Source organism: Leptopilina heterotoma, unplaced genomic scaffold (assembly GCF_015476425.1).
Source record: "Leptopilina heterotoma isolate Lh14 unplaced genomic scaffold, ASM1547642v1 Lhet_52, whole genome shotgun sequence".
Taxonomy (NCBI): domain Eukaryota; kingdom Metazoa; phylum Arthropoda; class Insecta; order Hymenoptera; family Figitidae; genus Leptopilina; species Leptopilina heterotoma.
In genome coordinates this window covers 4,376,766-4,393,332 of record NW_025111114.1, presented here as the reverse complement: position 1 = coordinate 4,393,332, position 16,567 = coordinate 4,376,766, and the positions used below count along the sequence as shown (strand labels likewise).

Here is a 16,567-nt window from a genome sequence, read left to right as displayed (position 1 = left end):
AAAATTGTAAACGTAACTGGTTTTAAAATTCAATTAATTTTGAAATATTTATCTAACATTTTATGTTCACTTTAGGAATTGAAGAAGCAATTCGATGCAGTATTAATTTGCACGGGAGCAACGTGGCCTCGCGATTTGCCGATTCCTGGCCGACAATTGGAGGGCATTCACTTTGCAGTGAGTTTCTTGGAGCACTGGCAGAAGAAGCAAATGGGAAATGAAGCCCCATTAGATATGCGACTGATCGCTAAGGGCAAGGATGTAATTATAATTGGTGGTGGCGATACAGGCTGTGATTGCATTGCAACATCTTTGCGACAGGTTAGAAAATTCATTGAATTAGAAATCAGTGTAATTCAAAAATTATTGTTGCACCTTATTGAAATTATTTATAATTAATTTCCCTTTTTCGTAAATATTCAATTTCAGGGAGCAAAAACAATTACAACTTTTGAGATTTTGCCAGAGCCTCCAGTGAAGCGAGCCGATGATAATCCCTGGCCTCAATTTCCTCGTGTTTTCAAAGTTGATTATGGCCATGAAGAAGTTCGTCTTAAATTTGGACGTGATCCACGACAATTTAGCACCCTCAGCAAGGTAATTTTAATTCACATTTGTATTTTAATTTTCCTAATTTAATTAAAGTAATGAAATTCAAAACAAGATCAAAAAAATATCTTTAAGAAAAAATACACGTGACTAGAGTTCTAAACAGTCAAATGAACGAAATTCATTGTAGATTTTAAAAATATAAATAAAAAATATTCTTAAAAGGAATCGAATCATTTGGTTAATTAATTTTAATATTATTTTGAAGTCAAAATAAAAATTTGTTTCAAATTTTTCCCTTATATTAGGAGTTCTTGGATGACGGTAAAGGCCACGTGAGTGGAATAAAAACAGTAACAGTCGAATGGACAAAAGATCAAAGTGGACGCTGGCAAATGAAGGAAGTTCCAAATTCAGAAAAGGTATTCAAGTCGAAACAAAATGAATAAGAAATAATTTAAAAGCAACTTAATTTATATTTAACTGAATATAAACTAAATACTGAAAAATATACCAATTAGTTTGATATTATTTCATTGAATTTTCTTCAGATATATAAATGCAACTTGGTTCTTCTCGCAATGGGATTCCTTGGGCCAGAAAAATACATGGCAAGCGAGTTGGAGACAAAATTGGACGGACGTGGAAATTATGAAACTCCTTTGGGAAAATACGTGACAAGTTTGCCTGGCGTTTATGCAGCTGGAGGTAAGATTTCACCGAGACGAAAAATCAATCTATTCAAATTTCAATTAATTTCAATTTCAATGGCAGAAAATTTCAATCACAGAATCAGGGATCACGGATAAAAAAAAAAATCTTTTTGATTTTTTTTTTTTTTTTTTTTTTTTTTGAAAAAGATCTTTTTGTTTTGTTTACAAAATTTTTGAAACTTTAATAATTATTAATTTTAAATAATATAATGATTGCTTACAGTTTTATTAAAATTTTTGATAATGGAATTCTTTCGAGAAAATTAATATTATAATTGCATTCAAAATAATTCAATTCCTGTCAAGAATTTTATTAACATTTTTTAAAATAAGTAAATTCTTTAGAAATTGAATTCAAGCGAAGAATAATATAATTTAAAAATAATTTAATTATTGCAAATTTAATTTATTTTATCGACAAATTTAATAAAAAGGGTATTAAAAATATTTCAATTTTTATAAAGAATTTTACTAAAATTCTTGAAAATAATTGAATTCATTAGAGAAATTTGAGTAAAATATTTGCGAAGAATTTTATTTTTGTATAAATAATTGAATTTTTGGGAAGAATTTTTAAATGTTTTCGATAATAATAATAGAAGTTCTGGGAAGAATTGTATTATTTATAAAAGATAACTGAATTCTTGCTGAGATATTTATGAAAAAGTTTGCGAAGAATTGAAATTATATTGAAAATAATTCAATTCTATTCTAAAAAAATTTTATTAAAACTGTCCGAAAATAATTGAATTTATTTGAGAAATTTTATTTAAATTTTTGAGAAGAATTTTTTTATTCTTGGAGATAATTTAATTCTGTGGAAGAATTATTAAAACATTTTTGAAAATAATTGAAGTTTTTGGAAAGAATTTTATTAATTATGAAAATAATTGAATTTTTGACAAGATTTTTATTAAAATTTAAATTTTTGGGAAGAATTTTATTTTTATGGGGAAAATTGAAATCTCGGAAAGAATTTATTAATATTTTTGAAAATGAAGTTCTGGGAAGAATTTTATTATTTATTATGAATGAATATAATTAAATTCTTGCCAAGAATTTAATTACAATTTTTGAAAATAATTAGATTTCTCCAAAGAATTTTGTTATTTATAAAGGTAATTGAATTCTTGTCTATGATTTTAATTAAAATTTTCGAAAATAATTGAATTTCTGGGAAGGAGTTTATTAAAATTTTTGAAAATAATTGAATTTGTCTAAAGAATATTAATAATATTAATATTGGGGATAATTTAATTCTCTAGAAAACTTTTTTTAGTATTTTTGAAAATAATTGAAATTTTGCCACGAATTTTGTTAAAATTTTTGAAAATAATTGAATTTCGGATATTATTACTCATGGAGATAATTTAATTCTCTGGAAATTTTTTTTTGGTATTTTCGAAAATAATTAAAGATTTAGTAAAAAATTTTATTAATTATGAAAATAATTGAATTTTCGCCAAGATTTTGAATAAAAATTTTTGAAAAAAATTTTAATATTTATGGAGATAATTAAATATTGGTAAAGGATTTTTTTTATATTTTTGAATTTAATTGAAGTTTTTGAAAACAACTTTATTATTTATAACAAATATTAAATTCTTCACAAGAATTTTGTTTTGAAACTAATAAAAACTCTTGCTAAGAATTTCATTAAAATATTTGAAAATAATTGAATTTCTGCAAAGAATTTTGTTATTTATAAATATAATTGAATTTTTGGCAAGAATTATATTAAAATTTTTGAAAATAATTATAATTCTTTCAAGAAATCCATTTAAAATTGTATTGAAACTAATTGAATTCTTAAAAAGAATTTTATTATTTTTGAAAATAATTGAAATTTTGCCAAGAAATTTATTAAAATTTTTGAAAATAATTAAATTTCAGATATAATTATATTCATGGAGATAATTTAATTCTGTGGAAGATTATTTAAAATATTTTTGAAAATAATTGAAATTTTTGTGGAAGAATTTTATTAATTATGAAGATAATTCAATTTTTGCCAAAATTTTAAATAAAAATTTTTGGGAAAAATTTAAATATTTAAGGAGATAATTGACTTCTGGCAAAGAATTTTATTATTTACTAAGATTTTTAAATTCTTGACAAGAATTTTATTATTTATGAAGATAAAAAAACTCTTGCTGAGAATTTCATTAAAATATTTGAAAATAATTGAATTTCTGGGAAGAATTTTATTATTTATGAAAATAATTGAATTTTGCAAAGAATTTTATAAAAATGCCTCAAAATAATTGAATTTTCGGAAATAATTTTGTTATTTATCTTTAATAATTGAATTCTTTCAAAGAATTATTTATGTAAATAATTGAATTTTTGGTAAGAATTTTCTTAAAATCTAAAAGAATAATTGAATTATTTTAAACATTTTTTATTAAAAATTGTATTTAAAATAATTGATTTATTTCGAACAATTTTATTAAAAAATTTGAAAATAATTAAATTCCTGTGAAAAATCCTAATATTTTACTAAATAATTGAATTATTCTAAAGAATTTTAAAAAAACATTTTTTTAAATAATTGATTTTTTCAAGAAATTGAAGTTAAATTTTTAAGATTTAATATTTTAAGATTTTAAGATTTAATTTTTAAGATAATTTTTTTATAAAAAAAAATTAATTTTTATAAAAATTAACAATTTCTTTTTTCAATTTTAGACTGCAGACGGGGACAGTCGCTGATAGTTTGGGCAATAGCAGAAGGAAGGCAAGCAGCAAGAGAAGTAGATCAAGATTTAATGGGAGTAACAGGTCTTCCAGGTCCTGGTGGAATCATATCCGCAGTTTTACATTAAATATAGCCTATATAATCAACAGTTTCTGATCTCTCAAAAAATGCGAATTGATTTCACATGTTTAATTGAAATCATCGCACAATAATTCAAAAAAAAAAATTGAGAGAGAAATATACGTTTTATGAATTTTAGCATGCAACTGCTGTTTTTATGGAAATTTTTACATAACGTAGATAATGCGTTATGAATTGAAGCTATACGACGAAATAGATCTATTCAATAATATCAGATCTGAGTGCTAATTGACGAGTTTGTCCGATAACACAGTTGTTACGATTACTGTAGAAAAAAAAGAAAATTCAAAGACTCGTCTTTTTTATTTATTATATATAATATATTTTTTTTTTAAATTTAATTTCTTATTCGTCCGGGAAATTCTCTGATATCGAGAAAATTCAATAAGCAGTTTACAAAATATTTCTCTTATATATAAGTTTATAATATATATATAAAAATATATATATTTCGTAAAATCAAAAGCAATTATATTAAAAAAAAAAAGAATAGTTTTTAGTACGAAACGCACCAAAGGCCTCTGGAAAAAAATTATGTTCGCATAATTAATTCTTCGAAAAGAAATAGAAATTTTTTTTCTCAAATATATTTATTTGGCGCTTGTGATAAATATCTTGAACAATAATATTTAATTGTGAGAAAATTTCTTAGTGATAAAAAAAAAAATCTTTTTGGATGTATCCTTTTTTTGTGTAAATTGAGAAAAATGGTCAATTACCTTGTAGAGCATGCGAACTGTTTTATTGTTATATAATATAAATGTCATGATAAATTTTGCTTAGGGTGCGCTAATTATACAATTACTATGATATTTACAATATTTTTTTTGTTCATAGTTTTTGTTTCTTATTTTTTTTTTTTCATCGACTATATAAGAAATCGCATTCAATTAAATTTATTTTAAAAAAATAATTTATTTTTTATAATTTTCATTCACGTAAATTAAGGATACTTATATCACACGTTAACAAAAAATGTCGTCAAGTTCGAATTAGTTTATAGTTTTGTAGTTTTAGTTTCAATAATGTCATTTATATCACTGTAAATTTTTGATGCATAACGATAAACTTCTGAGACAATAAAATTATATTGAATGTTAGGCAAATTTATTTTTTATTTTATTTCAAAGTTTGTCTCCCAATCCTCTTTGCGTTAGTTTTCTTTTAAAAGCAGAAAAAAATAGAAAACAGAAAAACAAAAATTGAAAACAAAAACAAAAATTGAAAACAAAAACAAAAATGGAAAATAAAAACAAAAATAGAAAATAAAAACGAAAATAGAAAATAAAAAACAAAAAAATAAAAAATTGAGAAAAAGACAATAAAAAAATATATTGAATACAATTTATAGGATGAAAAATAGTTATTGAAGATGGAAATAATTGAAAAATGAGAATAAATTGAAAATGAATTCTAATTGATTCTATTAAAGAAGAAAATAGTTCAATCTGTGTTAAAAATAGTTTTATATAAAATATCTTACGAAAGATTTATTATTCCTTCGCGCAGTACATTGCTTCCATTTAGCTTGGCTTAAAAGTTTTGACGTAAGTTTTAATCGTATACTTATTATTATTGTCATAATAATAAGTTACGTTAAAATCAAAAATTACAACTAGAAAAGAAAAATACATTTATTTACCTAAAATTATTGTTCAACATAAATTATACTCGAAAAAAATTCATTTGATTCTGATAAAATTTATTTTCTCTCAAGTTTATTTACTATTTCAAAAAATTAATTATTTGAATCAAACAACTTTTCATTCCACTAAATTTATTTCACAAAAAAAATGAAATAAAATCAAATTTCATTTATTTCAAAAAATTAAAAATAAATTTTAATATAATTCTTCGCAAGAATTCAATTATTTTCTAAAAAATTTCAATAAATCCTTCAAAACAATTGAATTATTTTTATAAAATTATAAATTTTTTGCAAAAAAATTCAAAGAAATTCTTGTAAAAATTTAAATATTTTCTAAAATATTTAAAAAATTCAATTATTTTAAAAAATGTTAATTAAATTTCTCAAAAGAATTAAATTATTTTCAAAAATTTTGATAAGATTATTTATAAGAATTTAATTTAACTTTCAAGACATTTTTAATGAAATTTCTTGAAAAAATTCAATTATTTTCTAAAATATTAAGAAAATTCTTTGAAACAATTCAATTATTTGTATAAATAATAAACTTTTTCGTAGAAATTCAATTATTTTAATAAATAACAAAATTCTTCTCATGAATTAAATTCATTTTTATAAATCAAATGATTCTTCATAGAAATTTAATTATTTTCATTAATTATTTTCAATAAAATCATTTTTTAACTAAATTGCTTGACAAAATTTTAATTTTCTTCGAAACAATATTCAATTATTTTCAAAAAAAAACTTTATTAAAATTCTTACCGCAAAAATTGAATAATTTTCATAGAAAATAAAATTCTTTAAAGGATTTTAATTCTTTTTAATTCAAATTCAATAGAATTTCTAGAAAAAATTCATTTATTATTTTTAAAACTTTTGATAAAATTCTTTTAAAAAATTCAGTTAATTTCCGTATATAATTTAAATTAAATCCATTTTGAAAAAATTTAATTCTTTTCAAAAGAAAAGAAAATTCTTCGAAACAATTCAAATTCTTTTAAAAAGTTTTAATAACATTGTATTGAAACGGATAAATATTTGATTTAAATTCTTTTTGCAAGAATTCAAAGATTTTCAATACATTAATTTTGAAATTGAAAATATTTAAAAAGAAAAATTATTTAAAAATATTTTAAAACAAAGAAGCAAACAACAACTAAGTTCAAACTGCGAATAAATTACCGGAATACAACGATTATTATTATAATAATAGAAGATTGTTGTCAAATTAATTTTACGAGATTTAATTTTTTTTAGAAGAATATTATTATTATTACTATTATTATTATTATTATTATTATTATTTATTATTGTTATTATTATTTATTATTATTATTACTATTATTATTATTATTGTTTATTATTATTATTATTATTATTATTATTATTATTATTATTATTATTATTACTATTATTATTATTTTTTATTACTATTATTACAATAAACGTAACAAAAAACTGATTGACAATGAGAAGCAAAAGAAGAAAACGGCCCTGGGAGGAGGCAGAGTGAAAAAAAAGAAAATAACAGTAAATAGAGAAAGTAAAAAAGTACATAAATATATTGTAAAGAAAGAAAAGAGTGAATAAAGAAATGACAATATAACTTTGATAAAGGCCAGAGTAAATTTAGAGGATGAGAGAGAAATAAAAAAATAAAAGCCAAAAAAAAAAAAAAGATGAAAAGAGAAGAGAAAGGATGAGATGACAACAGAGAAACAAAATGTATGAACGAGAGAGAGAAAATTTCTCTCGGCTATATTGGATCGTCTATTTTAGAATATTCTTGCGAAAACTGATTTTAGATTCGTTCGTAAATTGAAGAAAAAACCTTTAAAAAAATTCTCCTAAATTTTTTTCTAATTAATAAGAATTTTAAAAAAATATTTAAACAATTGAAACACTAAATAGTAACAAATATTATTTTGCGTTCAATATTTGAAAATATTTTGCAAAAAAATATCGAAAAAAGAAAAAATTATTTTTTTAGAAAAGAAAAGAATTAAAATTAATTTCTTTGAATTAATTTTTTTGTTTTTTTCCAACAAAACTGATATTGCAATATTTTTGTACTATTATAGGGATTATTCATCTACTCTCTCTCTCTCTCTCTCTCTCTCTCTCTCTCTCTCTCTCTCTCTCTCTCTCTCTCTCTCTCTCTATCTCTCTCTCTCGAGCCTCGCTCCAAGTCCCACTTTACCTCTCATCCCTACCTCTGATATAACAGATATAACCGGTTAGAGTTCCGTAAAAAAAAAGGAAAGAAAAAAAACCAATTTTTCGTCTTTGCACGTGCACACTCACGATTAAGGAACGAGAAACGAAGCATCTCTCTCGTAAAAGAAAATAAGTTTCTTTTTTTTTCTTTTTTTTTCTCGCTTAGAAAATTGACTTCTGATTCGAAAATTATAATTTTACCATCCAAAGAAGAATAAATGATTAAATTTAAAGAAAATATAAATATATCCTTTAAATTATAGTGAGAAAAAAATTTATTTGATTCAAATAACCGATTACTTGTCTAATCAAATAAATATTTACTTGAATCAAAATATTTACTTGAATCAAAATAAATATTTACTTGAATAAAATAAATAATTACTTGAATCAAAATAAATATTTACCCGAATAAAAATATTTACTTGAATCAAATAAATAATTACTTGAATAAAAATAAATATTTACTTGAATAAAATAAATATTTACTTGAATCAAAATAAATATTTACTTGAATCAAAATAAATATTTACCCGAATAAAAATATTTACTTGAATCAAAATAAATATTTACCCGAATAAAAATATTTACTTGAATAAAATAAATAATTACTTGAATAAAAATAAATATTTACTTGAATAAAAATAAATATTTACTTGAATCAAATAAATATTTACTTGAATCAAAATAAATATTTACTCGTATCAAATAAATATTTACTTAAATCAAAGAAATATCTTCTTGTATCAAATAAATATTTACTTGAATCAAATAATTTTTATTTATTCAATTTTAATAAATATTATTCAATAAAAAAATACAATAAAAATTATTTGCTTCAAGTAAATATTTATTTCCAACAATAGAAAAATAATCGGGTTTTTAATTAAATAAATTTTCATCTCAGTGTATTAATAAAAAAATATTATTTATTATATGAAACTATTTTTTTAATAGACAATAAAGAAATATTTTTTCTTAAACGAATAAACTATTTTTTTTTAAATGAATAAAATATTTTTATTTTCAATAATGAATAAACCAATTTTTTCTAAAATGAATAAAATATTTTTTTAAACAATAAAATAAATAATAATAATAATTAAAAAAAAAGAGGCCATTTTTATTTTTAGCGAGATAAATATGATGCAGAGTTATTAATAAATGACTGATGATGATAAGGATATGTATTATTAATGGATTATAAATTGTAAGCTGCTATCGTTATGCATTCGCTTTCAGTCGCAAACGTGTTTATACGAACTTGTTTTGTACCTATAAATGTATATGTATTTCTTGTACAGTATATATACATATATATATATATATATATATATATATATATAAAATTTATAGCATAGAAAATAGTATAGATATACTGTTCTCGAATATATAATGCAAAATAGAAAAAAAAATTTTGTATAAAAAAAATTTATTATTTTTTATTATACCAATTTTCTGTAAAGAAATACATTTGTCTAATATATAACGAAAGTCAATGACAAAAAATATATTTTAGACAATTTCAAATTATAATTATTTTTTTAAATAATTCAATTACTTTTCTCAAAAATTTATTTTTAAAATTCAATTATTTTCTAGAATTTTTCACTTAAAATTCTTTTTTAATTCAATTCTTTTAAAAATTGTTCTCTAAATTTTTCTCTAAAAATGTTTTCAAGATTTGAAATTCAATTATATTCTAGAATTATTAACTCAAAATTCTTTTCTAATTCAATTATTTTCAATTATTTTTCACTAAAATTATTTTCAAAATTTTTAACTAAAATTCTTTTTAACAATTTTTTTCTAAAAGTCTTTTCGCGATTCAAAATTCACTTATTTTGTAAAATTATAAACTCAAATTTTATTTCTAATTCAATTATTTTTAATTATTTTTCTCCAAAGTTATTTTCAAAATACAATTATTAAATTTCTATAGAAAATTTTTAACTAAAATTTATTTTTAATTCAATTGTTTTTAATAATATTTCTCTAAAATTATTTGCAATAATCAAAATTCATTTATTTTCTAGAATTTGTAATAAAAATTCTTTTCTAATTAAATTTTATTTTTTAATAATTTTTTAGTCAATTCGTTGAAAATTCAATTATTATTGAAAGAAAAAATAAAGTCGTACCTAAAATATTTCTAAAATTAAAATTCACGTTTTCAATTCAATTTTACATAAAAATTCAATTATTTGAAAATTTTCCAATTATTTATGTTTTAAATAATTTCAAAATAAAAATTTGTAAGTAAAATTTATTTGCTAATTTATAAGTATAATCATTTTTTTCTTGTTCTTCAAAAATTATATATATTTTTTTAATCTAATTAAATTCAATTACGAAAGTTCAAGTTTTATTATAAATTTTCTTTTCTCAGTCAATTTATTATTAAATAATAACGACGAATTTTGAATCAAATTTCCCAACTTTTTCATTCGCGGGTCAACGTCCTCTTGTTTTTCTTTGCAAACGATTATATTGCAGATTGTGTGCGAGATCTGTCTTTAACTGTGTTATTCGAAAATACAATCATTTATTAATAAACAAAAAATGAATATGATATTTTTACGTTAAATAATTATATAAATTATTGATTTTTGTTTCATACGTTATGTAGTTATTTAATTTATAAATATTTATTTATAAATAATAATAATAAAAATAATAATAATAATAATAATAATAAAAATAATAAAAATTATTATTTAAATTATTAAATAATCATTATTTCTAATTTTTATTGTAAAAATCAATTTACTCTCATGGAAAAGAAAACAAAAAAAGAAGTTAATTAAGTAAAAAATTAATATAACTAGAAAGTTAATTAACTAACTAGAAATGAACATAACTAAAAAATTAATGTTACTAGATAGAAATTCTTCCTCACTCTGTATAATATAATATGTATTAAAATTCAACAAAATTGTTATCATATAATATTGTTTTGCGTGGTTGACCTTCAAAAAGCAGAAGTTGTTTATTGATAAAAAATATAATAATACTGGTATTTTTGCAACTTTAAAAAATTAAGCGTATAAAGCTTAAAACTTTTTCAAAAATTATATTCATAAGAATATTGTTGTACATTCAACATGTTACAAAAAATTTTTGCTTTATTCGTATTTCTCTCAATTATTGCTTCATTATGTGGCGAACCAAATTTACCACCTGCAAATAAAGTAAGCCCCAAAAAAAATAGATTTTTTCAAACTTAAAACTTAATTTTTCAATTCCATTTTCACATGAAAATTCGATTATTCGAAAATTTCCCAATTTTGTATAATTTAAATAATTTCAAATAAAATTTATTATTTATTATTAATTATTAATTATTAATTATTAAAAAAAAGTAAGAAACTTTTTAACTTTAAAATATGAAACTTTTATAGAAAAAAAATAAAAAAAAATAAAAAAAAAAAATAAAAAAATAAAAAAATTTTATAGAAAAAAAATTTTAGTTTCAAACAAATTTTGGTTGATTAAATAAATAAATAAATGAATTGCTATCAAACATTTCAAAAATAATTGAATTCCTGAGAATTATTTATTTATGAAAATAATTGAATTCCTGAGAATTATATATTTATGAAAATAATTGAATTATTGCGAAAAATTCTATTAAAATGTTTAAAGAGAATTGAATTTTTGTGAAAAATTTTGTTATTTTTAAAAATAATTGAATTTTATAAAAATTGTTTTTTTTCAAAAATAATTGAATTTTATAAAAATCGTTTTAAATAATTAATTTCTTCGAAATATAATAAATATCATGAAAATTTTATTTTAATTGAATTCTTGTGGAAAACTTTATTTGTGAAAATAATTAAATTTTTCGATTAATTAATTTAAAATAGTGTTAAAAATAATTGAAATTCTTCGATGACTTTTATTATTTATGAAAATAATTGAATTCTTGCTCATAGAATTTTTCCAAAAAATTTATTTAAAAAATTGAATTTCCATGAAAAATGTTAGTATTAATGAAAGTAATTGAATTATTGTGAAGAATTGTATAAAAATTAGGTTAAATAATTGATATTTTCCAAATTTTTATTTTTTTTTCATTTATTTATTTTTTTTTTTCAATATTACTTATTAAAATCATTTTTTTTTCTAGATATGTCCAACATGCCGTAAATATCAAGGAAGCATAGAAATGATTGACATTGAGAATAACTTCAATTGGGTTGTTTACTATGAAGGCAATCCTGATTATTCCGTTTTCTACAGATCATTCAAGTCAACACCAGGCATTAGGGTTTGTATAATTGTTCCTAAAAATTTTTAACAATTAAAAAAATGAAATTTTGTTCTAAAAAAAGTCATCGACCTTATGTTTCTGAATCGAGAAAAAAAAAACTTTTACTAATTTTAATTTTTAGTATTATATTATAGCTGAGGGGGGAAAAGAAACAGAAAAATAAATGTACAATTTTTTATCAACTTCTTTTATAGGCCTTCTATCATATTAAAGATCCAATGAAACCGGTTCCTGAACCTCTTACCGACGTAGACCTCTGTAGCATGCACAGTTTAAGCAATGGTTTAGAATCATTTTACCAATTGACAACAATTTTGGCAAGTTTTATTCTACCAGTGGGACTACCATGCAAGGAAGCAACGGTTTGTTTTACAGCAACAATTTTTATACAAAAAAAAAATAATAATGCTCCTAAAATTAGCGTTCACGTTCAGCGAACGAAAATGAAAAAAAAATTAGTGACATTTGTACAAATTTGTACAAATTTGTACAAATTTTTATACAAAAAAAAAAATAATAATGCTCCTAAAATTAGCGTTCACGTTCAGCGAACGAAAATGAAAAAAAAATTAGTGACATTTGTACAAAAGGCTTCAGCCTTTTGTACAAATGTCACTAATTTTTTTTTCATTCACAATAGCAAAGTTTTTTTTTTTTTTTTTTTTTATCAAAAATGTTGCGACGCAATATTTTTGATTCGTTTTTTGTCTCAATTTAACACCGTTAGAAAAATTGTACAATTTATACAAATTTTTTCCTTTTTTTTTAATATTAAAAACGTAGCAAAAAATTGTTCGATTCTTTCAACGGATTTGTATGAGAAAAAAATATTTTTCCGACGCTCGACGTTGAGGTAAACTTTCAGAGAAATTTTTCTTTTCACATAATCTTATGAAAATCGTGGAGAAATATTTTTTTAAAAAAAAAGTACGAATATTGCAGTTTTTTAAATATTTTTTTTTTCCAGGGAAAACGACCAATACCGGCAAAAGTCAGCAAAACATCGTACTACATAAACAGAGAACCAACTCCATGCAATGAATTCAATATTACACTTGAACTTGCGACTCTTGAATCAAAATTAAATCCCTACATGATATTGACATTTAGAGTAACGAAACCAGGAAAAAAATGCGATACATCGCCACCAAAAATACCAACAACAATAAATGCTCCAGAACCAACTGAACCAACAAAACCAAAAGCACCAAAAGATACTGAACCGCCAGAAGCAAAAGTTGGATAAACCTCTTTTTAATTATAGAGGCAAAATATTATACTTTTTGGGTTTTTAAAAATAAAAACAATAATTGTGTGTATTAACAATACATAAAATGCAATTTGTATCAATAAAAAGAAATGAAGTTAATGTTAAAAAGTCTTTTTTTATTTAATTTAATATTATTATCATTACTATATAGCGGAAAATATTTTATTATTATTATGCAAATTAAATTTTTTTTTGCATTAAAATTTTTTCTATTAATTAATTCAATTTTCAATAATTTTAATATATAATTCTTGGCAAAAATTCAATTATTTGATTTCAATAATAAAAATTCTTCGCAAGAAATTCAATTATTTTTGAAAAGTTTTAATACATTCCACAAAAGAATTCAATTATGTATTTAAAATAAAAAAAATAAAATTCTAGACAAGAATTTAATTATCTTCGTAACTAATAAAAAATTTTTCTTAGAAATTCAATTAATTTTAACAATTTGAAATAATATTCTTGACGAGAATTCAATTATATTTATAAATAACAAATATTCTTCACAGCAATTCAATTATTTTAAAAAATCGAGTTCTTGTCAAAAATTCAATTATTTGCCACAATAAAATAAAATTCTTCGCAAGAAATTCAATTATTTTTTTAAGGTTTTTAATTAAATTCCTCATAAGAATTCAATTAATTTCAAAATTTTCAAATTCAAAATTATTAAAGAAACTCCATTATTTTAAAAATTCAAATAAATTCTTCAAAAGAATTTAATTAGGACTTTCGAAAATTCTAATAAAATTCTTCGCGAAAATTCAATTATTTTCATAAGTAACAAAAATTCTTCCCAAGAATTCAATAATTTAAAAAAAATATTAATTTAATATTTAATTCCTCCAAAGAATTCAATTATTTTCAAAAATTTTGATAAAAGTCTTTATAAGAATTTAATTTTACTTTCAATACATTTTTAATCAAATTTCTTGAAAAAAAAATTATTTTCTAAAATATTAAAAAAATTCTTTGAAACAATTCAATTATTTTTATAAATAACAAAATTATACTTATAGAAATTCAATTATTAAATTATTTTTATAAATATCAAAATTCTTTACAAGCAATTCAATTATTTTAAAAAAATTGTAATCAAATCTGGGAAAAAATTCAAATAATTTGCTTTAATAATAAAATTTTTCTTATAGAAATTCAATTATTTTTATGAATAACAAAACTCTTTGTAAAAATTCAATTATTTAAAATAAATTGTAATCAAATTCTGGGTCAAATAATTTGTTTTAATAATAAAATTCTGCACAAGAAATTCAATTATATTTTTAAAAATGTTAATTTAATTCCTCAAAAGAATTCAATTTTTTTTTCAAAAATTTTGATTAAATTCTTTATAAGAATTTAATTTTACTTTCAATACATTTTTAACCAAATTTCTTGAAAAAAATGTTATTTTCTAAAGTTTTAAAAAAATTCTTTGAAACAATTCAATTATTTTTATAAATAAAAAATTTTTTCTTATATAAATTCAATTATTTTTATAAACAATAAAATTCTTGAAAATTCTTGAAAAAAAAATTATTTTTTAAAATATTAAAAAAATTCTTATAGAAATTCAATTATTTTTATAATAAATAACAAAATTATTCTCAAGAAATTCAATTATTTTTGAAAAGTTTTAATTGAATTCCTCATAAGAATTCAATTATTATTATCAAAAGTTAAAATAAAATTCTTGTCAAGAAATTAAATATATTTGTAAATAATAAAATTCTTTCTAGAAATTTAATTAATTTCAAAAATTTTTAATGATGCTTTTGACAAGAATTCAATTATTTTTAAAAAAAATTAAATTCTTGACAAAAATTCAATTATTTGCTTTAATTAAAAAATTCTATTATTTTAAACAAATTTTAATTAAATTTCTCAAAAGGAATTTTTTTTTTCAATAATTTAAAAATATTTTCATACAAATCTTTTTAAAAATTTAATTACTTTTAATACATTTTTAATCAAATTTCTTGAAGGAATTTAATTATTTTTCTAAATTATTAAAAACATTTTGTGAAACAATTTAATTATTTGTATAAATACATAATAAACTTTTTCCTAGAAATTCAATTGAATTTCTAGGAAAAAGTTTATTATGTATTTATACAAATAATTAAATTTTAATTTAAAATAATTATTTTAATAAATAACAAAATTATTCTCAAGATATTTAATTATTTTTATAAATCAAATAATGTTTCGCAGAAATTTAATTATTTTCAATAAAATCATTTATAGAAAAAATTTTAATTTTCTTCGAAACAATAAATTCAATTATTTTCAAAAAAAACTTTATTAAAATTCTTGCAGCAAATATTTAATAATTTTCAAATATAATCAAATTCTTCGAAACAATTCAATTCCTTTCAAAAATAAATTAATAATTTCTATAAATAAATATTTATAATTATAAATATTGAAAGGATAAATAAATTCTAGTATTTTTTTAAATAAAATAAATAGGTACCATATTAAACATATTTTTCAGTAAGAAATTCTTTTTTTTAAGCACAAATTATATAATCTAACTTCTCTTATTTTAGAATTTAAAGAATTTGATAAAAATTGGTTTAAAAATAATTATTGTATTTTAAAATAAAAATTCTTTCTGAACTTTATACACTTGTTTAAATAAGAGAAAAATTGTATTTTAAAAAATGAAAATTTAAAAACCCACAAGCAATGAGTTGTATTTGCGGTTATTTTTAATATTATTTTACATAAAAATTTCTAACATTCAAAAATAATAAATTAAAAAATAGATTTGGAAAAATCTATTAATATTCAAGGTTAAGTATAAAGATCTACTATAATTTAATACATTGAACAAAATATTACGTTGTATTAAGAAAATGAATACATAAATTTATATTATAATATATTATTATAATTATTATTATTATTTGCTACTAAGAATTAAAATTATTCATAACAAATAAAATTATATACTTCTTGTTGAAAAAAACAGTAATTATTCAATTTTTAAATTAAATTAATTTAATTGATTTTAATAACTTTATTTTAATTAATTATTAATTTAAAT

General features: G+C 19.6%; 2 protein-coding genes across 6 annotated transcripts in view; both read left to right on the top strand.

Moving 5' to 3' along the window:
- The window catches only part of LOC122508094 (glutamate synthase [NADH]), a 70,920-nt gene extending 65,713 nt beyond the window's left edge, over window positions 1-5,207 (top strand). For all 5 annotated transcript variants that reach the window (XM_043621203.1, XM_043621200.1, XM_043621201.1 and 2 more), the window contains 5 exons: window positions 76-321; window positions 430-597; window positions 858-971; window positions 1,101-1,257; window positions 3,951-5,207. In XM_043621203.1, coding sequence (XP_043477138.1) covers window positions 76-321; window positions 430-597; window positions 858-971; window positions 1,101-1,257; window positions 3,951-4,087 — 822 coding nt within the window. In that variant the 3' untranslated portion in view covers window positions 4,088-5,207. The remainder of the gene's footprint in view (window positions 1-75; window positions 322-429; window positions 598-857; window positions 972-1,100; window positions 1,258-3,950) is intronic.
- Window positions 5,208-11,007: 5,800 nt separating this feature from the next.
- Window positions 11,008-13,620, top strand: LOC122508102. The gene is made up of 4 exons (XM_043621214.1): window positions 11,008-11,160; window positions 12,099-12,239; window positions 12,437-12,604; window positions 13,210-13,620. The coding sequence occupies exons 1-4, from the start codon at window positions 11,074-11,076 to the stop codon at window positions 13,486-13,488; spliced, it is 675 nt and encodes a 224-aa protein (XP_043477149.1). The 5' UTR covers window positions 11,008-11,073; the 3' UTR covers window positions 13,489-13,620.
- The last annotated feature ends 2,947 nt before the right edge of the window (window positions 13,621-16,567 follow it).